The 16,900-nt window shown below is 38.7% G+C and overlaps 1 protein-coding gene across 10 annotated transcripts in view; it reads right to left on the reverse strand.

Annotated features, from left to right (window-relative positions):
• PAK3 (p21 (RAC1) activated kinase 3) overlaps window positions 1-16,900 on the reverse strand; it is a 306,671-nt gene that overhangs the window by 20,461 nt on the left and 269,310 nt on the right. For all 10 annotated transcript variants that reach the window (XM_060408440.1, XM_027963550.3, XM_060408439.1 and 7 more), the window contains 5 exons: window positions 10,215-10,263; window positions 9,795-9,907; window positions 8,051-8,168; window positions 6,374-6,473; window positions 5,598-5,794 (listed from right to left, as the gene is read on the reverse strand). In XM_060408440.1, coding sequence (XP_060264423.1) covers window positions 5,598-5,794; window positions 6,374-6,473; window positions 8,051-8,168; window positions 9,795-9,907; window positions 10,215-10,263 — 577 coding nt within the window. The remainder of the gene's footprint in view (window positions 1-5,597; window positions 5,795-6,373; window positions 6,474-8,050; window positions 8,169-9,794; window positions 9,908-10,214; window positions 10,264-16,900) is intronic.

Here is a 16,900-nt window from a genome sequence, read left to right on the forward strand (position 1 = left end):
ACTCATCAAGTAGGTCCTTAGTTCCCCATCCAAGGATCAAACCCACACCCGTTGCATTGCAAGCGTGAAGTCTTAAACAGTGGACCACCAGGGAAGTCCCTCCACTCAAGCTGTCTGAAGATCACAACTCTGGAAGCCCTCCTACAGACAGTGCCTACTCAAACCCAGGCCGTCCTGGCACTCATGGGAGGCTGGAGCATATATCTACAGCCTAAGAAAACAGAATCAGAGACAGAGACCATGAGTTTCCCCTTTTATTTAACTAAATTTCATGTGGAAGCCTGATACAGAAAACAAGTTAATGAGGGAACTATTTTGGTGGACTTGAGAACCACATGACCTCCCCACTGGGCCCCAAGGACCTCCATGGAATTCTAGGAGCCCATGGAATTCACAGAGTTCACGGGTAACCAATAATCTTGTCAAATTCCACTTGTTTGAGGCAAAAGTAAATGAGGCCCAGCAAGAAGTAATCTATGCAAGATCATGGGGCTCCTGATGGGTAGACCCGGGAACAGAATTGACTCTTCAACTCATATGATAAAGGAATATCAGTCTTGGCCAATAGTAGGTCCCTGGTTACCACGTTTGTAATCCCTCTTTGCCACATCTTCACCTAGTCAGAGTCTCAGACTTTTGTTTGCTGTGGAATTAGTTTCTCCTTTGGCTGTCTTCTGGATCATAAATTACTGGTTTGAACTGTCTGCTTCTGAATTACAATCTAAATGAGACTTGCAGCTTTCCTATGGCTAGGTCCCATTTTCCTATGCTAAATTCCTGACAACCAATGAGTCTTAAGAGCTATCTATCTTTTGACAGGCAATATTTTTCTGATTAAAAAGAGACTCTGTTACTGTTTCATGATTATTTTAGTTGCCGTTATCCCAACTTGCCCCTCCTTTTAGGCATAGGTTTGCCCTCAAAGTAGGCGGAGTGTCAACAAACCATCAATAAACCTTGCTGTTCCATAGAGGCTTATGGAAAAAGAAGGGAATGCTCCCAGATCTTCCTGAAATACATTCAAAACAATATTGACAGAGTGCTAGCAAAGTACGCTTGCTTCTCTGGCACTCAGGAAGTTTATATTTGACTTTAATTCCATCAAACCCAGACATTCCAGTCCACAACACAGGTTCCAGTGGTTGGAGGGAGCTCAAAGCACTTTGGCCCTAAGTTGCTGCTTTTTAGTGCTAGAGATTCTATTCTGCTTAATTCTCTTCTCTAGGCATATAAGCTAACCACAATTTCCCTAGTTCTATCGGAAAAAAGAAGAAACTAACACTTGTGCAGTGTTTCAAGTGTGGGGATGGGGGCGTAGGGAGCTTCTTCCTGTAGACAACAGGTCTCAATTGATACTTCTTCCCACCCTTCTCTCTGACCATACAGGTTCTACACTCTTAATTATGAGCAGTCAGACTAATGGCTTTATTATCATCAGTACATGTGATGTACACAACGGCTATCAGGTGGTAATGAGGGACTCCATTTGCAGGAGAAGCAAAATTGAAAAAGAAAATGGCATAGCAAGGAGGTATATGCTGAACTAATGTCATTTCTTTTGTGATAGTGTTGCTGGAAACAGTAAATCAAAGAATGCCAGAATGTGCCAAGATTTTGACAAAGTGATTCATGATGTCCTTTTTAGATGAAAAGGAGAAATGTGGCCAGAATGAGAGCATGCTCTTTTCTGGTTGAACAACCAGGCTCAAAGAGGGCTGATGAAGAATGTTTTTTTCAGTTTAGACAGGGTTCTACAAAGGACTAGCCACAGAGCTTTGTATTGATGTTTGTTCTAGTCCTTGGTGTAGAAACCTGACCTTATCAGTTCTTGAAGCTTCACAGGGATTCCAATGTACAACCAAGGAGGAGAACCACTGGTATAAGATAGGTGGGTTCCATACTCTCCTAAACACTGTTTTTAGCCTTCAGATATCTCTTCTTGATACTGATAATAGTCTTCCAAAGATCCAGTGTTTGATACGGCTTCACAGATGCTTAAAGCAAGGGTAGAAAGAGAACACTTAAAGTTCATCTCAACTAGGATAAAGGTCTGGAAAGTTACACAGAAAAGGGGCACCACCCACAGGGTCCAGTAGGATCCTCCACTGGATATCACTGAGACGTTTCACAAACACCAAAATCCCTCAAAACCCATTGACAAGAACAGCCCCATTATGTTGAATGCCAAGTTAATAAAGAGGCACTCTCTTAGTGCTGAGGAAAACAACAACAACAAACCAAAGATTTGTTTTATGGAAATGATTGTGCCTCCTTATTTAGAATCAGGTCATTATAATCATAGGTTTATAAAAAGATATCTTCAAACGAACACACAAGCTGGGGAGAGCAGCAGTATCCCAACATTTGATTTACATATCTACAGAGAAAGTTCGAATTTGACTTCAGTCACCTTAGTGAACAGAAAGAACAAGGCACTTTATTATTAGAGGCTGCACCAAAAATGGCTGTGGGTTACAGAACAACACATTCAAGGCCAATTATGTTGAGTGCACAGACTTCAGGCATTGAGGAACTTGTCTCCTCTCTGTCTCTGAAAGGGTACCAACCTTATAACATTGGCACAGTTAACAACTCTTTAACCTTTAAAAGGCATTTTATGAGCAAATTAGGTCAATTAGTACAGAGCAATTTACTTAAAAAAAACCCCAACTGCTTTAAAACTAGGGGGGGGAATGTAGCTAATTCCTTGCATCAGTAATAAGTTAACAGGCAATATTCCAAGAGGGCTTGCTCAGTTCCAACTGACACAACAGAGACACACACACACACACACACACACACACACACACAAAAGCCACAGCAAAATGCCAACAGCCTTCGAATGTATAGTCCCAGATTTCATCTTTAACCTCTGCTGCTCAGTGTAACCTGTTCATGGTAATTTATACTGAACCGTGTAGGACTTTCCACTCTTCAAGGGGATGCTACTGTGGAAGGAAAGTGCTTGGGGGGAGAGGGGAATCCAATCTCCCTTCATGAACGGGTAAAAAGTATTCTAAGCGTCTGTTCTGTTTCCTTTCTCACTTTTCTATTGATATATAAATCTCTTTCTCCCTCTCCTTACAATGAGCTAGACACTGTGCTAGGTGTTTACATGCATGATTTCATTTAGATTTCATACTAACTCTGCAAGAGAGATATTGTCCCCAATTACACACAGGAAACAGGGCTTATAGAGGTTTTGGGTCACCTGCTAAAGGTCACAGAGCTGGCAGATTGTAGAACCAGGACTTACCCAAATCTGCCTGACTCCATAGGCCAAATGCTTTTCATATTAACATGTTAGACTTCACTCTACCACTCTATCTCATTTCCACTTCCTTTCTTTTGTTCATCTTCAAAGTCTAAAGTGGTAGACGGGTGGTAGTCTCAGAAGGATGTTAAAGAAAGAAGGGCTAAGCCAGTTCTGCCATTTTCTATTTCTCCACACATGCCCTGGTCACCAGAATTCAAGAAAACACATGCTTCCAACAAGGTCATGGTATGTGTTTTTCTGTCCAACCTCTCCAGTGTTTCAGTGACTATATTTTTCAAATCCCAAATAAGGGCCTATAGCCAGGGATACTGGATTTTATTTAAGAGAACAGGAGGACAACATATTCAAAATCAAAACTTAAAAAGTCCTTGTGGTGCCTGGCAAACAGATAGAGGCCTGCCTCCATACGGACTTGATTGAGTCACTGGAGGTTGATCACACACAGAGAATAATGAGCATAGTTACAGTAAATCCTTATCAGTGGAATTCAACAGGGTGGTCTTCCTGATGGATCTTTTTGTTATAGCCATAATGGAGGCTTCCTGAACCTGTGGCTTGTTAATCTACAAGTACTTGTTTAGATACAAGGCTTCGGATCCTAAGAGACAAGCTGTTAATTATTAGCTCTAATCCTAGGCTAGAAGATGCCCATAAAGATTACAACTTGTTTCCTTTTTTCTAACAATTAACAGCCTTGCTGAAGAGCGATCAATTGTACTTGGGGAACTGAAGAAGGTAATAAATGCATTACTGAGGCCAACTGCTTTACAGAGCCATTTATTTAAACCTTAAATATTGCAAGCTGTAAATTACTCATTAGAAGGCAGAAAGCAAAATAGCCATAATCTGTTTAGTTTCTCCAAACTCTGAAGACTTAAAGGAGGAAATCCATGGAAATGAGAGGCCTGGTGTGTTCGTTCACTGCTACTTCTTAAAGGGCAAAGGTGGTTAGACAATTAGGACAAGCCCATGTAATTATCCATAGGTCAGGGGTGGGTTTGATTAAGTTCATGGAGGACTGACCCACAAACAGTGGGAAAATGTTCCTCTTTTTCCACTCAGCCCTGCAGGCAGCTAATCACGGTGCACGTCTCACTTCCAGATTGTTTCATGAACCCAGAGAAATAGCCCATAGAATTCATTAGGGCATTCACTCCTATCTGTTATTTTCTAATCAGTGCCGGGTCTAAGACAAGAGGCCAACTAGCAGAGAAGAATTAGGAAGGGGCAAAGGGGAGGCTGTCCCCCTCTCCATACACAGGGAATGCAGCTCCCAATTAGAAACTGCTCCATTTCAAAATAACTAGATAATTAATCTGTAAGTTTCTTTACATGTACAGAAAGCCACATATATTTGATTTACATATGGATTTTATAAGCTGAACGTGTAAACACTTAACCATATATAGGCAATGATTTTTATATACTAATGGTAAAATTCAGTTTTAGGCTCTTAGTGGTAAGGAAGACAACAATACGCAAGACGCCTTCGGCACTGGCACTCTGCATAGGATTGGAGACTAGAATTCGAATTGATACATGTTTCCTTTTCTTAATAGTGTGATGCCCTTTATATACATAACACAGCTTCTGACTTACCTTTAGGCTTTATTCAACAAAACAGCTCCTGGCTCACTTCTGCACTGAGCAACCATTTCTTTCATGTTCCTTTGCCTTTCTCTGAATGGGTGTTAGGCTCCAAAATGGAGTTTTTCTCTTCATAGAAGTAACCAGACCACATAAGGATCTAACCTCTGATTCTGCAGTCGAAAACTGAGTTACCCAACACAAACAATTTCCATTCATTTCTAACCTGACAGTCTAATTAAGTTTGTGATTTTGCCAGGCTGGTACTGTGTCTATCTTTTGTTCCATTCAATACCCACCAAGCTGCTGTGGCTCAATAAATCATTACTGATAATGTAAATCTAATTTTAAAAATTTCAGCTGTTCTGGAAATGCATTTATTTACTCTGCTAAAAGCAAGTTGCATGTGATAAAAAATACTGTTTTCTTCCCACATCTTGCTTAAAAAAAAAGCTATATATTTTTTTGACAGCAGAAAATTATACTACAAAATTTTAAAGACCCCTGACAATAGAAATAGTGCTATCAAAGCATTTGAAAAAGCTGTTGAGACATCTTAAGAGAAACAGAAAATAAATAACTCACAGTAATTTTGAAAATTACAATTTGGAGCTTCTATGTCACTTGTCCCATCAAAGAGCCCATTCTGGCCACTTTTAGTGGAGACAAGAAATGACATTTGGCTGTTTTCCCTTCCCTTGGGATAAAGGACTTGAGTTTTCTTTTTACTTACCCTGAGTGGATTTTCATTAAGGTAAGGGGGTTCGCCTTCTACCATTTCAATCGCCATAATTCCCAGAGACCAGATATCAACTTTCGGACCATAAGCTTTTCGAGTCACTACCTCAGGTGCCATCCAATAGGGAGTTCCCACCATCGTGCTTCGTTTACTTTGCTCAGGAGTGATCTGGGCACAGAACCCAAAATCAGCTGTAGAGAACAAAAGTCAGTTAAAATCAGCTCAACTTATTTTTTCTTTTATGAGAGGTCACTTTCAGATACGACTGTACCTTCCACTGAGCTTCTGAAACTGCCTCACTCATATCCTTTTGTTATCCTATCTCTCAGCTGCTCCAGATTTTAAACTAGTCTGAAGTAACTGAGTGATATCATTTTTACTAGAGCTCAATCCTGGTTCCCTCCTCATACTGTTCCCTCTAACTTATAGAATCTTTCTCTTTTCTTTCTTTTTTTTTTTTTTTGATTTTTAATCTTAAGATTTTATTATGTTTTAGTATTATTTTGACTATTATAGTATAATTATATATTACAGCTTAGGTATTTGTCATCCAGCAGATAGAATCCACTAGATATTATTAACTATTAACCCTCCCCAAATCTGGTCACAATCTACAGGAATACAATGTGAAAAAAATGCTTCACCTCAAACAGGCCTCTAAATGCCTTCAAACCCTCACTCTCAAGAGCCCTTTTCTTCTCAAGATAGACAGTGAAAGAACATAAATCCCCTGACACTCTCTCACATGTTATCTGCACCATAGTACTTACTCAGTTTGACAGAGCCATCCATCCCAAGGAGAATATTGTCACTCTTTATGTCTCTGTGGATCACTTGGTTTGAGTGCAAGAAATCCAAAGCTTGGAGGCACTATTGTATCAGGAAGAAAAAAGTTCTAGTTATATCACAAAAATTTTTTTTTGATGTTACTCATAAGTGGAAGCTAATTTTTTATTTATTTATTTATTTTTTTGTAGCTCAAGGATACTATTTTATTTTTTATTTTTTTATTTTTTTTAATTTTAAAATCTTTAATTCTTACATGTGTTCCCAAAAAATGTGTTTCATTTCTAGATAAATTTTGAGCAAAGGTACAAGCTTAAGTTGTCAGGAGAAATAAATTAAATGTTTCAAAGCCATTTTGAAATCATGTTGCCATTTACATCAGTGATGCAACTTAGTGTTATACATATGAAAGCTCCTGAATCAGACTTGGCCACAAAGAGTGATGGTGTGGTAAGTAGCACTACATTGTTAATGTAGTTGAATGAACCAATTACTATAATCATATTTGGATCTACTTGTCTGGAGGATATGGATTCGGCTTGATCTGTTATAGATATAGTAAGCATCTGCATCTGGGATATGATTAGATTCAGAAGGTCTGGAGTGGGACCTAGAAATCTGCATTTAAAACAAGTGCCCCAAGCTAGTTCTGATGGACAGATAGCTAGGTTCCGGAACCACCTCTAGGCTCTGAAGTAACTATAGGTACTAATTTGGAAATGGCTTTGTGTTGTAATACTAACAGATGGAACCACAGGCTAAAGGCTGAAGAATCCCCTGAATATTTTAAGTTTGATTTATTATATGAATAGAAAATATATGAATTTGGTGGATATGTGTACATATTTGGGGAGGAAGAAATGGGAATGAGAGGACAGCAGAAGGAGGAAATTTAAGTGAATAATTTAAAATAAAAAACAATGAAAGGCTAGCTGACATTATTTGGCTTTGTTTTACTATCATTGATTTTCAAGTTTCAGTGGGTCAGAGTTCCTACTTGTGTCTATAGAAAACTTCAATGAATAGAGGGTAGAGGGTAATGCTCAAGATAAGACTCCAATGAGGAGTGCTTTTTTTTTAAAATATTGAGAAAATTAATATAACAAAATATCCTTAGTTTAGTTTGAAACTGGGGATATGCCACTGTTATTAGAAAACAGGCAGACACTCAGACCCACTGTAGGGGTCTGAGGGAGTTTCAAGATTGTACTGTGAAAGCAACTACTTTCTGGACTGAGGGAGGACCTTGTGTAAACAACCTTCCAGAAAATGATGGGGTTATAATGTGATCTGTATATGTACATGGCTTATATTGCATAGACAAGGCAAAATAACTATCATATAAAAATTCCCCCAACCAGGAAGAAATCCCATGTCAATATTACTGCCTTCCATATTCAACAAGACTCCACTAGGCAGGCTTAGATATTGTACCCTGTGAATGGTATAATAGAATTCAGAAAGATCCATCACAAAGCAACTAAAATAAACAAGGAGCTGGGGAGAGAGGGTTAGGATTTAAATTGTTAGGATCTTCAATTGTTTTTTAGTATAAAAGTTGTGCTACTGATATTCTGACGTTATAAACATTCTAAATAATCAAAGATAAAAAAGTGCCAATGTGGGTGTTCTCATCAGCCAGAAATGTTCTGTTTTCTTACCTCTCTGCAGACAGCTGCTATCTGTCCTTCATCCATACAGGTCTCTGTGACCACATCAGTCAAAGAGCCACCAGCCAAGTATTCCATGACTACCCACAGTTCATCGCCCACTAAGTAGCTACAACAAGAGAGGGAAAAGACGTTGACTCAGGCCTTAGGAAGTGGAGACCCTTCTATATTTCCATTAAGAAGGCAATGTGCAGTGAGCCTCTGTCTGCGTTTGGTCATGTTATCTAACAAGAGGAACATATCAGTTATGATTATAAGACACTTCCTTTATCTTAGAAGAGAATATGCATGGAAATCAAAGGATCAGGAGATGAAAGTACACCGTGGAAGGAAGGAAAAGAGCAACGAAGCCTTTGGTGACTGACTACTGTCAGTCATTCCACTGTAAAAAGCTAATTTCAATTAACAGGATTGGTGAATAGCCCTTTTGGATCATTTAAGCCATAGTGTTGACTTCTTGGACTAAACTGCTCCATGAGACAATTTTATAGGATAATGTAAAAAGATTCAAATTGGCAATGGATTTACTGCACTGAAGTCTCAGTTCTGATGGAAGTCGTTTATCACATGCCCATTATCTTTAAGTAGGTATTGAGGAGCACAGTCCATATGATCAAATACGGGAAGGCAGGTCACCAGAGCAAATTCAAACCCCTGGGATCATCTGAAGGCATTTTAACAGTATGATCAGGTCTGTCTTTCCCCTCGTGTAGCAAGGGAGAGGCATTACAATGAATGGAACAATCCCAACAATTCTATCCTGCTCCTAGCTTGACATCAGTATGAAGCAAGACTTTCTATCCAGTGGTGTTCAAACTGCAGTGCCCATAAGATTCACTCAGAAAGTTTGTTCAAAAGGAAAATTCTCATTTCACAAAAATGAAATACCTCATTCGTTACAGAGAACCACCAAGAAATCTGCATCTTTTTACAAATGCAGTTTTTACAAAATTACAAAAGCAGAATACAGTCACTCTGCTGCAGTTGCCTCCTAAATGACACTTTTTTTTGGCCCCTCTTTTGCCTCCTTTCTGTACCACTGGTCTACCTGGTATAAAACACAGAAAGTGAGATCTCAAGCTCACTGAGGTTGTAGACTTGGTCTTATTTCCTTTGTATCCAAAGGAAACCCAGAGTACACAGCACAGTGGTGCCAAACAAACACATCAAAATTGAATGCGACAGATGTTAAATCACAAGTAAAGAGTTAATGCTGTTTTTAAACACCTATTAATAACCCACTGCTAACACGACTGATGAAAGAGACATTAATTACCTGGTCTAAGAAAAAGGTTTGAGATTAAAGTCTCAATTCCCTAGACCTCACTGTCAGTTCATCACAAAGCACCCATTAAAGCAGGGCCATTGTAGTCTGTCTTCTTTACTTAGATAGCCAGACACTGCACTGCTCCAAACAAACACTTGATTAAATGTTTAAAACACCGCAGCTCTTTACTATACGCGATAGTCTGTTTCGTGGCAATACAGAACCACAGTCTTCAAAAGAAAATTACACAAACTGCTCATGTTTAGAAGCAACACCATAAAATGTGTCTTCAAATGTTTAATGGATGAACAAAGATAAGTGGGTACAAGTTTAGCAATATATTTGATACTGTTTTATAGCACTTGAAAGATATTTGCAGAATGGATGCTAAATGAATAGATCCTAAATAATTGGCCATGAAAATTATATCCCATAAAGAAAACAAGCATATGATGAAAGAAAACTTACCTATCTAAATAATTAACAATATTGGGGTTCTTATTTTCCCTCATGACCAGAATTTCATTAATAATTAATTCCTTTTTGGGCTGCTGTTGAAGGTTCATCTGCTTTATGGCCACCTGAATCATGATTAAAAGATAAGAATGAATTACCATCATTAGACTAAACACAAGCATCCATATTTTTCAGCAACAGGGTCAGACATACAAATTCTTTACCTTACTAGGATTTTTCTTAATGCCACAAACTCCTTTTCTTTGGCCAATCATGAATTCATCATTCACAGCAGATACTTTGGACATCAATGAAGGAAACTTATGTCAACCCAGTGGTACCCATTTTGTCAGGCACAGATGCCATCAAAGAAGAATTCTGATCAATACGAATAAAGGAAAGTAAAAGTCAGAAATGAATGTTAATGCTTACCTCTTGTCCTGTGGCAATGTCCAGCGCTGTATAAACAGTACCTGAGGCCCTGTGAAGGCAAAAGTTATCAAATGAATAAGCAATCGAAGTGTTATCAGTATATTTTATTTGGAATAATACGTAACTATTTTTAGGGGAGGGAAATCAGAAAACTCAAGATTAAAGGATGAAGTACAAAAGGAACAACCATTTTGTATAGTAATTGCTTCCCAAACTACCATGAAGTATCTCTATTGGTGGGTCAGAAACTCTAATCAGATGTCATGTGTGCCATGGAACTAGGCAGTCATGAATTGAACAAAATGGCCTGTACCTTCTAGGAAACTCCTGGAATATTTTGAATACACCTTGGACGTTGCATAACCAATACTGCAGTCCTCGATTGAATACTTTAGGGAAGATTATATCATCTTTTGCTTCAGTTCAGTTCAGTCGCTCAGTCATGTCCGACTCTTTGGGACCCCATGAATTGCAGCATACCAGGCCTCCCTGTCCATCACCAACTCCCAGAGTTAACACAAACTCATGTGCATCGAGTTGGTGATGCCATCCAGCCATCTCATCATCCTCTATCGTCCCTTTCTCCTCCTGCCCCCAATCCCTCCCAGCATCAGGGTTTTTGTCTTTTGCTTAGACAACCGTAAATTAATCTTTGCTTTTAACATATGGACAGACTGGCTTTTTCATATATTTCTAATTCTTAAGAGTATCTTCATCTAACAAATCAATCATTCCCAGCACTGTAATTACCTATGTTGTCAATATACAGAGGAATAACAACGTGGCTTTATTCTTAAGCCTTTTTTTTTTCTTTTTTGTTAAACTTCTCAATAGTTTCTACTCTTAGGTTTCACTCCAGCCCACTATCTTTTAAAGTCTATTATTCCTTAAATCTTGGTAGTACTTATGCTTCTATTCTAACTTCAGTAATAGGGTTCCCTTGCTTTGAAAATAGAAATTGTCTAGTAAAGCTGTATGCAAGGGAACTTTCTGTGAAACACACATGCATTCTGAACCACCTCCCTACTACCATCCCCAAGAAAAAAGAAAAGCTTAGTGAATTTCATTGACGTGTTTGTGATGAATAAAGGAATGAGGATAGAGTTCCATTCTGTGATTCAGCAGGCACTATAAGGCTGCAATTTTATGATTTAAACTCTCTGGTAACTGCTATTTCTCCTCTGCTTTTTGGTTATCTCCCTGGCTGTTTTGGTTTCTGACTCTAGGAATTCTTTCCTTATGTTATCTATTTCCTTGTTTTCCTCTCCCTTCTTCTCCCTAGATCAGCCAACTTATTTCTAACAAGCATAGGAAGTTTACATTACCTCTTCCTAGGGAATAAAACAGGTGGTATAGTAGAAGGAATATTTGCTAACAGAGATCTGAGTTTTACTATCTGCCCTAACAACAGACTATATGATCTTAGGCTAGTCATTTCCCTTTTCTGAGTTTCAGTCCCCTCACTCAGCAAATGGTGATCACAATAACAGTAAATGTATAATATATTGAGCATGTTGTGTTCTACACTAAGAACTTGATATAAATTATCTTGTGCAATCCTTACCATGTTTCTGTAAGGCAAGTGCTTTTACCCCCATGTTACAGGAAAAGCCTGAGGCTGGGAGAGGTTCAGTAACCTGCCCAAGGTTATACAATTTACAGTCCAAGGCCATCTGACTCCCTGACCTATAAAATGCAGGAAAGGGGCTATCTCATTACTAAGGTTCTTTTATTCCATGATCTGCGGCAGCAGCAGAATCCAAGGACTCTACTGCCCTCCTCACTCGATGAGAGTATTTGAATAGCCATTGGAATGAGACTGAAAAAGCACACTTGACTAATAGATTCTACCTAAATTTGGTTATATCAGACATTCCTTAGGATCGAGGGTTTTATTAAATCTGTCTCAATTTCATGTTTGAGTCACTGGGTGCAGAGCAGATAGTTGGTGCTCAAGAAGTGTTTGTTCAATGAACAAATTAATAAAAGTCTTTTTAAGCAAATATGTAATTGCAATAAAACCGTTCCTTTCTGTGAAGGAAACATTTCTTCTACTTAAATCTATGGAAAACACTTCTCTGTTGGAATCAGCTATCAGACATTCCCAATTTCAGGGGCCAGTTTGTGATTTGTCCTTCTGAACTCAGAACTGCCTGGGCTCAAAGGAATAGATCATCTCAACCTGGTGCGTATTTCAGCTGCAAAAGGCCTGAGCAATTACTTAAATCTGTTTGCAGAGTGATTCAAACATGCCTTTACTTGGTTTATTCCTATATCCTTAGGCCACCTGTATAGCTTCTTCACAGGCAAAAAAGTGATGACATGTGCAAAATGAGCATCTATTTCACAGCGCTACAGAGAACAGAATGGCACAATCTATAAAAGCATTTAGCTCTGTGCCCAGATCAGAGGTGACACTGAATCGGGAACTGCTATGCTTTTATTTCTACTTTATATTGGAGTATAGTTGATTTGCAATGTTGTGTTAGTTTCAGGTGTACAACAAAGTGAATCAGTTATACAGATACAAATATCTACTCTTTTTCAGATTCTTTCCCATATAGGTTATTACAGAATACTGAGTAGAGTTCCCTGAGTTGGGTCCTTGTTGATTATCTGTTTTTATATACAGTTCTGTGTATATGTTAATTCCAAACTCCTAAAGGTGGGGGATGGTAGCTGTTATTATTATCATTGATTGCTGTTATTGGTTCTATTCACTGAGTCATTACTTAGACCTTCCCGATCTCCCAGCCAAAGCATCCTTGCTAGTGTCTGCCCCTAAATTCAGAAAGGACAAAGGTGACCTATTTGAACACTTTTTAGAGCTTCCTTGTCTGTTTTTTTTCCTCCCTTAGGAAAGTGGTTTTGCCTTTTTCCTTAAGTTTGGAATGTCTGTAAAATGAAGCCTCATGGATAAACCCTCAATATAAAATGGGAGGGTTAAACTATAAATGGGAGGGTTAAACTGCTCAAGTTAAACTAAGGGAGGCTATGTGACACAGGGGGCTGAACCTAGTGCTCTGTGACAACCTAGAGGGGTGGGATAGGGAGGGAGGTGGGAGGGGGGCTCAGGACAGAAGGGCCATATGTATACCTATGGCTGATTCATGTTGATGTATGGCAGGAACCAACATAATATTGTAAAGCAATTATCCTCCAATAAGAAAAGCTAGGGAGAGAGGCCCCAAATTCTTGTCCAAGTGGCCTTCCCCTTATTCACCGCTCTGCCTCCACCCCCAAGTCCATTTCCACTATCCTAGGAGATAAAATTGCGATTGACTTAGAATACAAGGGGGATTAGTCATTAGCATCTCCCAGAGCTTTATCGTTCAAATCCTTGACCTTTGTATTCCTTACCTCCCTCAGCATTTCATTGTCTTAAAATTGTTAAGAGTACTAACCCTGCAAGCCCAATAGCCAGGGTTTTATGGTATTCTGTGTTATAGCATTGCCACAAATCCCTACTCCGGAAGTTTAAAGACCCTGAAACTCTAGAACATAAGTTATTAACTCAAAGATGAGTTTTTCACCTCTTTTCCCCTCCCCCCACCTTATTGCATATATGCCACTGTCCGGGGGCAGCCATTTTCTCCTTCCCTCCAACTCTGTTCCCAGTCTTAAAATGGGGTTAGCCACCTCTACCCAACTTCTCACCCCTCTAGGCCCATACCAACCATGTTGTTAGGCATTCAGAATTCATTGCTCTCACCAATAAGTTACTGATTGGCCCAACATTCAACCTTTGTAGAATTCTCAACACAAATGCACAAACTCAGGTACTCATCTAAAGAGTAAAGATTGGTGCCCTGTCTCCAGCTACATTTCAGCACTCCTAGTACTTCTCCACCCTTCAGTTCTGATGCCTTTCCATATTTCAGCAACTTAAGATTCAGTTGTTAAATGTGAATCTCTCTCTTTCTCTTATTCGCCTACTAGAGCACTGTCTCTGTTCACTGATGAGTTAAGGACAGTAGGCCTCATCTCCATCAATTCAAACCTTCTGGGGTTCAAATCCTCCACACAATTCCTAGTTGTGTGATACTGGGTAAATCATTTAACCTCTTTGTGGCTCAGGATTAAAGGAAGATTAAATGTGCACAGTGTTTAAAACAAGTTCTGGCATATAGTATTAACAATTGCCCAATAAATAACATCAATAATAATGATAATCATTATTTGGTTGATCATTACCTAATGTATTCGTTAAATTTCCAAATTATAATCCGCTGATCACTAGAAATCTTTTTAAGTATCTAGGAGTTTCCAAGATATCTTGGTGTTTCAAATTCACAAGAGAAATTTGATACTTACCTAAGATGAAGCTAATTAAAATATTATATACATTTCCTTTTACTGAGAATTACATCAAATTGTGATTGCATGTCTCATGCTGATCAAATGCTCTAAGTAGCAGTTATATGTTTGTGTTTTTTTTGTTTTTGCCTCGCCAAGTATGGGAAATAAGCTATAATAGATATAATTTAATAGTTATTATTATTCACAATCTGGAGTTCATAAAGACAAATAATTAAATCTTTGCTGGTAAGGTTGAGAAGTACTCTCCTTGTAATAGTTGATGTACAGTAGTGTGGAGTCACAAAGAAACAGTCTTTGTGTCAACAAGATGCCATAGTAATTCCCAAAAGACAAACTTTGCAACAGCTGGGGTATATTGAAGTATCTCATTAGGTATCTTTATAAAATCTGTCAATCACTTTCACAGGAAAAAAAAAAAGGTCAGTATCACGTAGCACTTTAGGAGATAATAATGGCAGAAATCAAAGTGACAAAGGTGGCAGTTAAAACTAATCCTCTGGTATATTGGTGCTGAGGTGTTAAAATGGTCAACATCATCTGATTTTTATGGCATTTAATTACATTGATCCCTTTTATTCTCCTATTGCAGTTATACTGAAGCCAGATTGCTGTAGGGAGAACATTCGTTTATGATGGGGATTTTGTGTATTCCAAACCTTAGTCCTTCAGATGGTATAAAGAAATCATGCCTTATCAGGACCCAAGGGAATATAGAGATCATCCAGGTTAACCTTCTCACTACAGATGAGAAATCTGAAGCACAGAGAGTTTTGGAACTATGATTCAAGAATATTAAACCAATAGATTGCTCAACCATTGGGCCTCATCAGCAATTACAGTGAAATGTGTACTGCTGGGTTCTTGGCATCCCATTAGATGCTTTATCAACAGTTTCTTCCTGACCTGGCCAAGCACTTAATACTCAAATGGAAACACTGGCATCTAGCCTAAAGGGTCCAAAAAGAAACAAAAAATTCACTATTTCTCCCTTTCCTCTCAAGACAAGTCAGTTTATGTATCAGTAATCTTCATCACGTTTCAATGTTTTTTGCTCAGAGCCAATGTCAACCAATGATCATGAGCAGCTGCCAAATCAGCAATATGGTAGGACTTATAATTTAAATAAATTACTCTGATTTCAGCATCAAAATAGATTAGAGGCAGTAAAGAAGGGCAGGGCTAGGAAGAAACTCTTGCTCTGGGAGAAAATGGAAAGAGAAAGAGGACTAGAAGGTTCAAAGAGGTTCAAGGAGAGCCTCATGGGAATAAGAGTGAGACAGCAAGAATAGGGCATTATTCACATTTAAGTTTTCATAAGTATAAATCTGATGCTAGTGAGATCACAGTCAAGACTTTAATCCACATTTAGGTTGGCTATTTTTTACATCTACTTTGACTTCTACTGCTGCTGCTAGAAAAGACTGTATCATTTATTGAGCCTTACTTTCTGCCTGCTCTCTGTAAATGGATGAGCTCACTTAATGTTCACCCTATACAACCCTATGAGGTAAGTTCTATTATCTTCCTTTCACAAATGAGGACATGGGAAATGGTAAGTAGCTTGCCTAAAGTTACGGAGGGTCAGCAGCTTAGCTAAAAAATCCATTTGTTTGATCCACAGCCCATGGTCTTAACAACCATTTCATACTCTGCTATAGATCTTTAGGATTTTTACAATGCAAGTGTGGTACTTCCCAAAGCCTGCATTTGTATCTACTATGCTAAGCTGCCTCCCTAAAATATTTCTCTTGTCTCTAATTTTCTATTCACTTAGTCCATGTGCCCCATTGTGAACCATTTAACTTGCCCCTGGACACAACCAGAGATCAAATTGCCAACATCTGCTGGATCATCAAAAAATCAGGAGAGTTCCAGAAAAACATCTATTTCTGCTTTATTGATTATGCCAAAGCCTTTGACTGTGTGGATCATAATAAACTGTAGAAAATTCTAAAAGAGATGGGAATACCAGACCACCTCACCTGCCTCCTGAGAAATCTGTATGCAGGTCAAGAAACAACAGTTAGAACTGGACATGGAACAACAGACTGGTTCCAAACAAGAAAAGGAGTATGTCAAGGCTGTATATTGTCACCCTGCTTATTTAACTTATATGCAGAGTACATCATGAGACACACGGAGCAGGATGAAGCACAAGCTGGAATCAAGATTGCAGGGAGAAATATCAATCACCTCAGATATGCAGATGACACCACCCTTATGACAGAAAGCGAAGAAGAACTAAACAGCCTCTTGAAAGTGAAAGAGGAGAGTGAAAAAGTTGGCTTAAAGCTCAACATTCAGAAAAATAAGATCATGGCATCCAGTCCCATCACTTCATGGAAAATAGATGGGGAAACAGTGGA

The sequence above is a fragment of the Ovis aries genome, chromosome X (genome assembly GCF_016772045.2).
Source record: "Ovis aries strain OAR_USU_Benz2616 breed Rambouillet chromosome X, ARS-UI_Ramb_v3.0, whole genome shotgun sequence".
Classification (NCBI taxonomy): domain Eukaryota; kingdom Metazoa; phylum Chordata; class Mammalia; order Artiodactyla; family Bovidae; genus Ovis; species Ovis aries.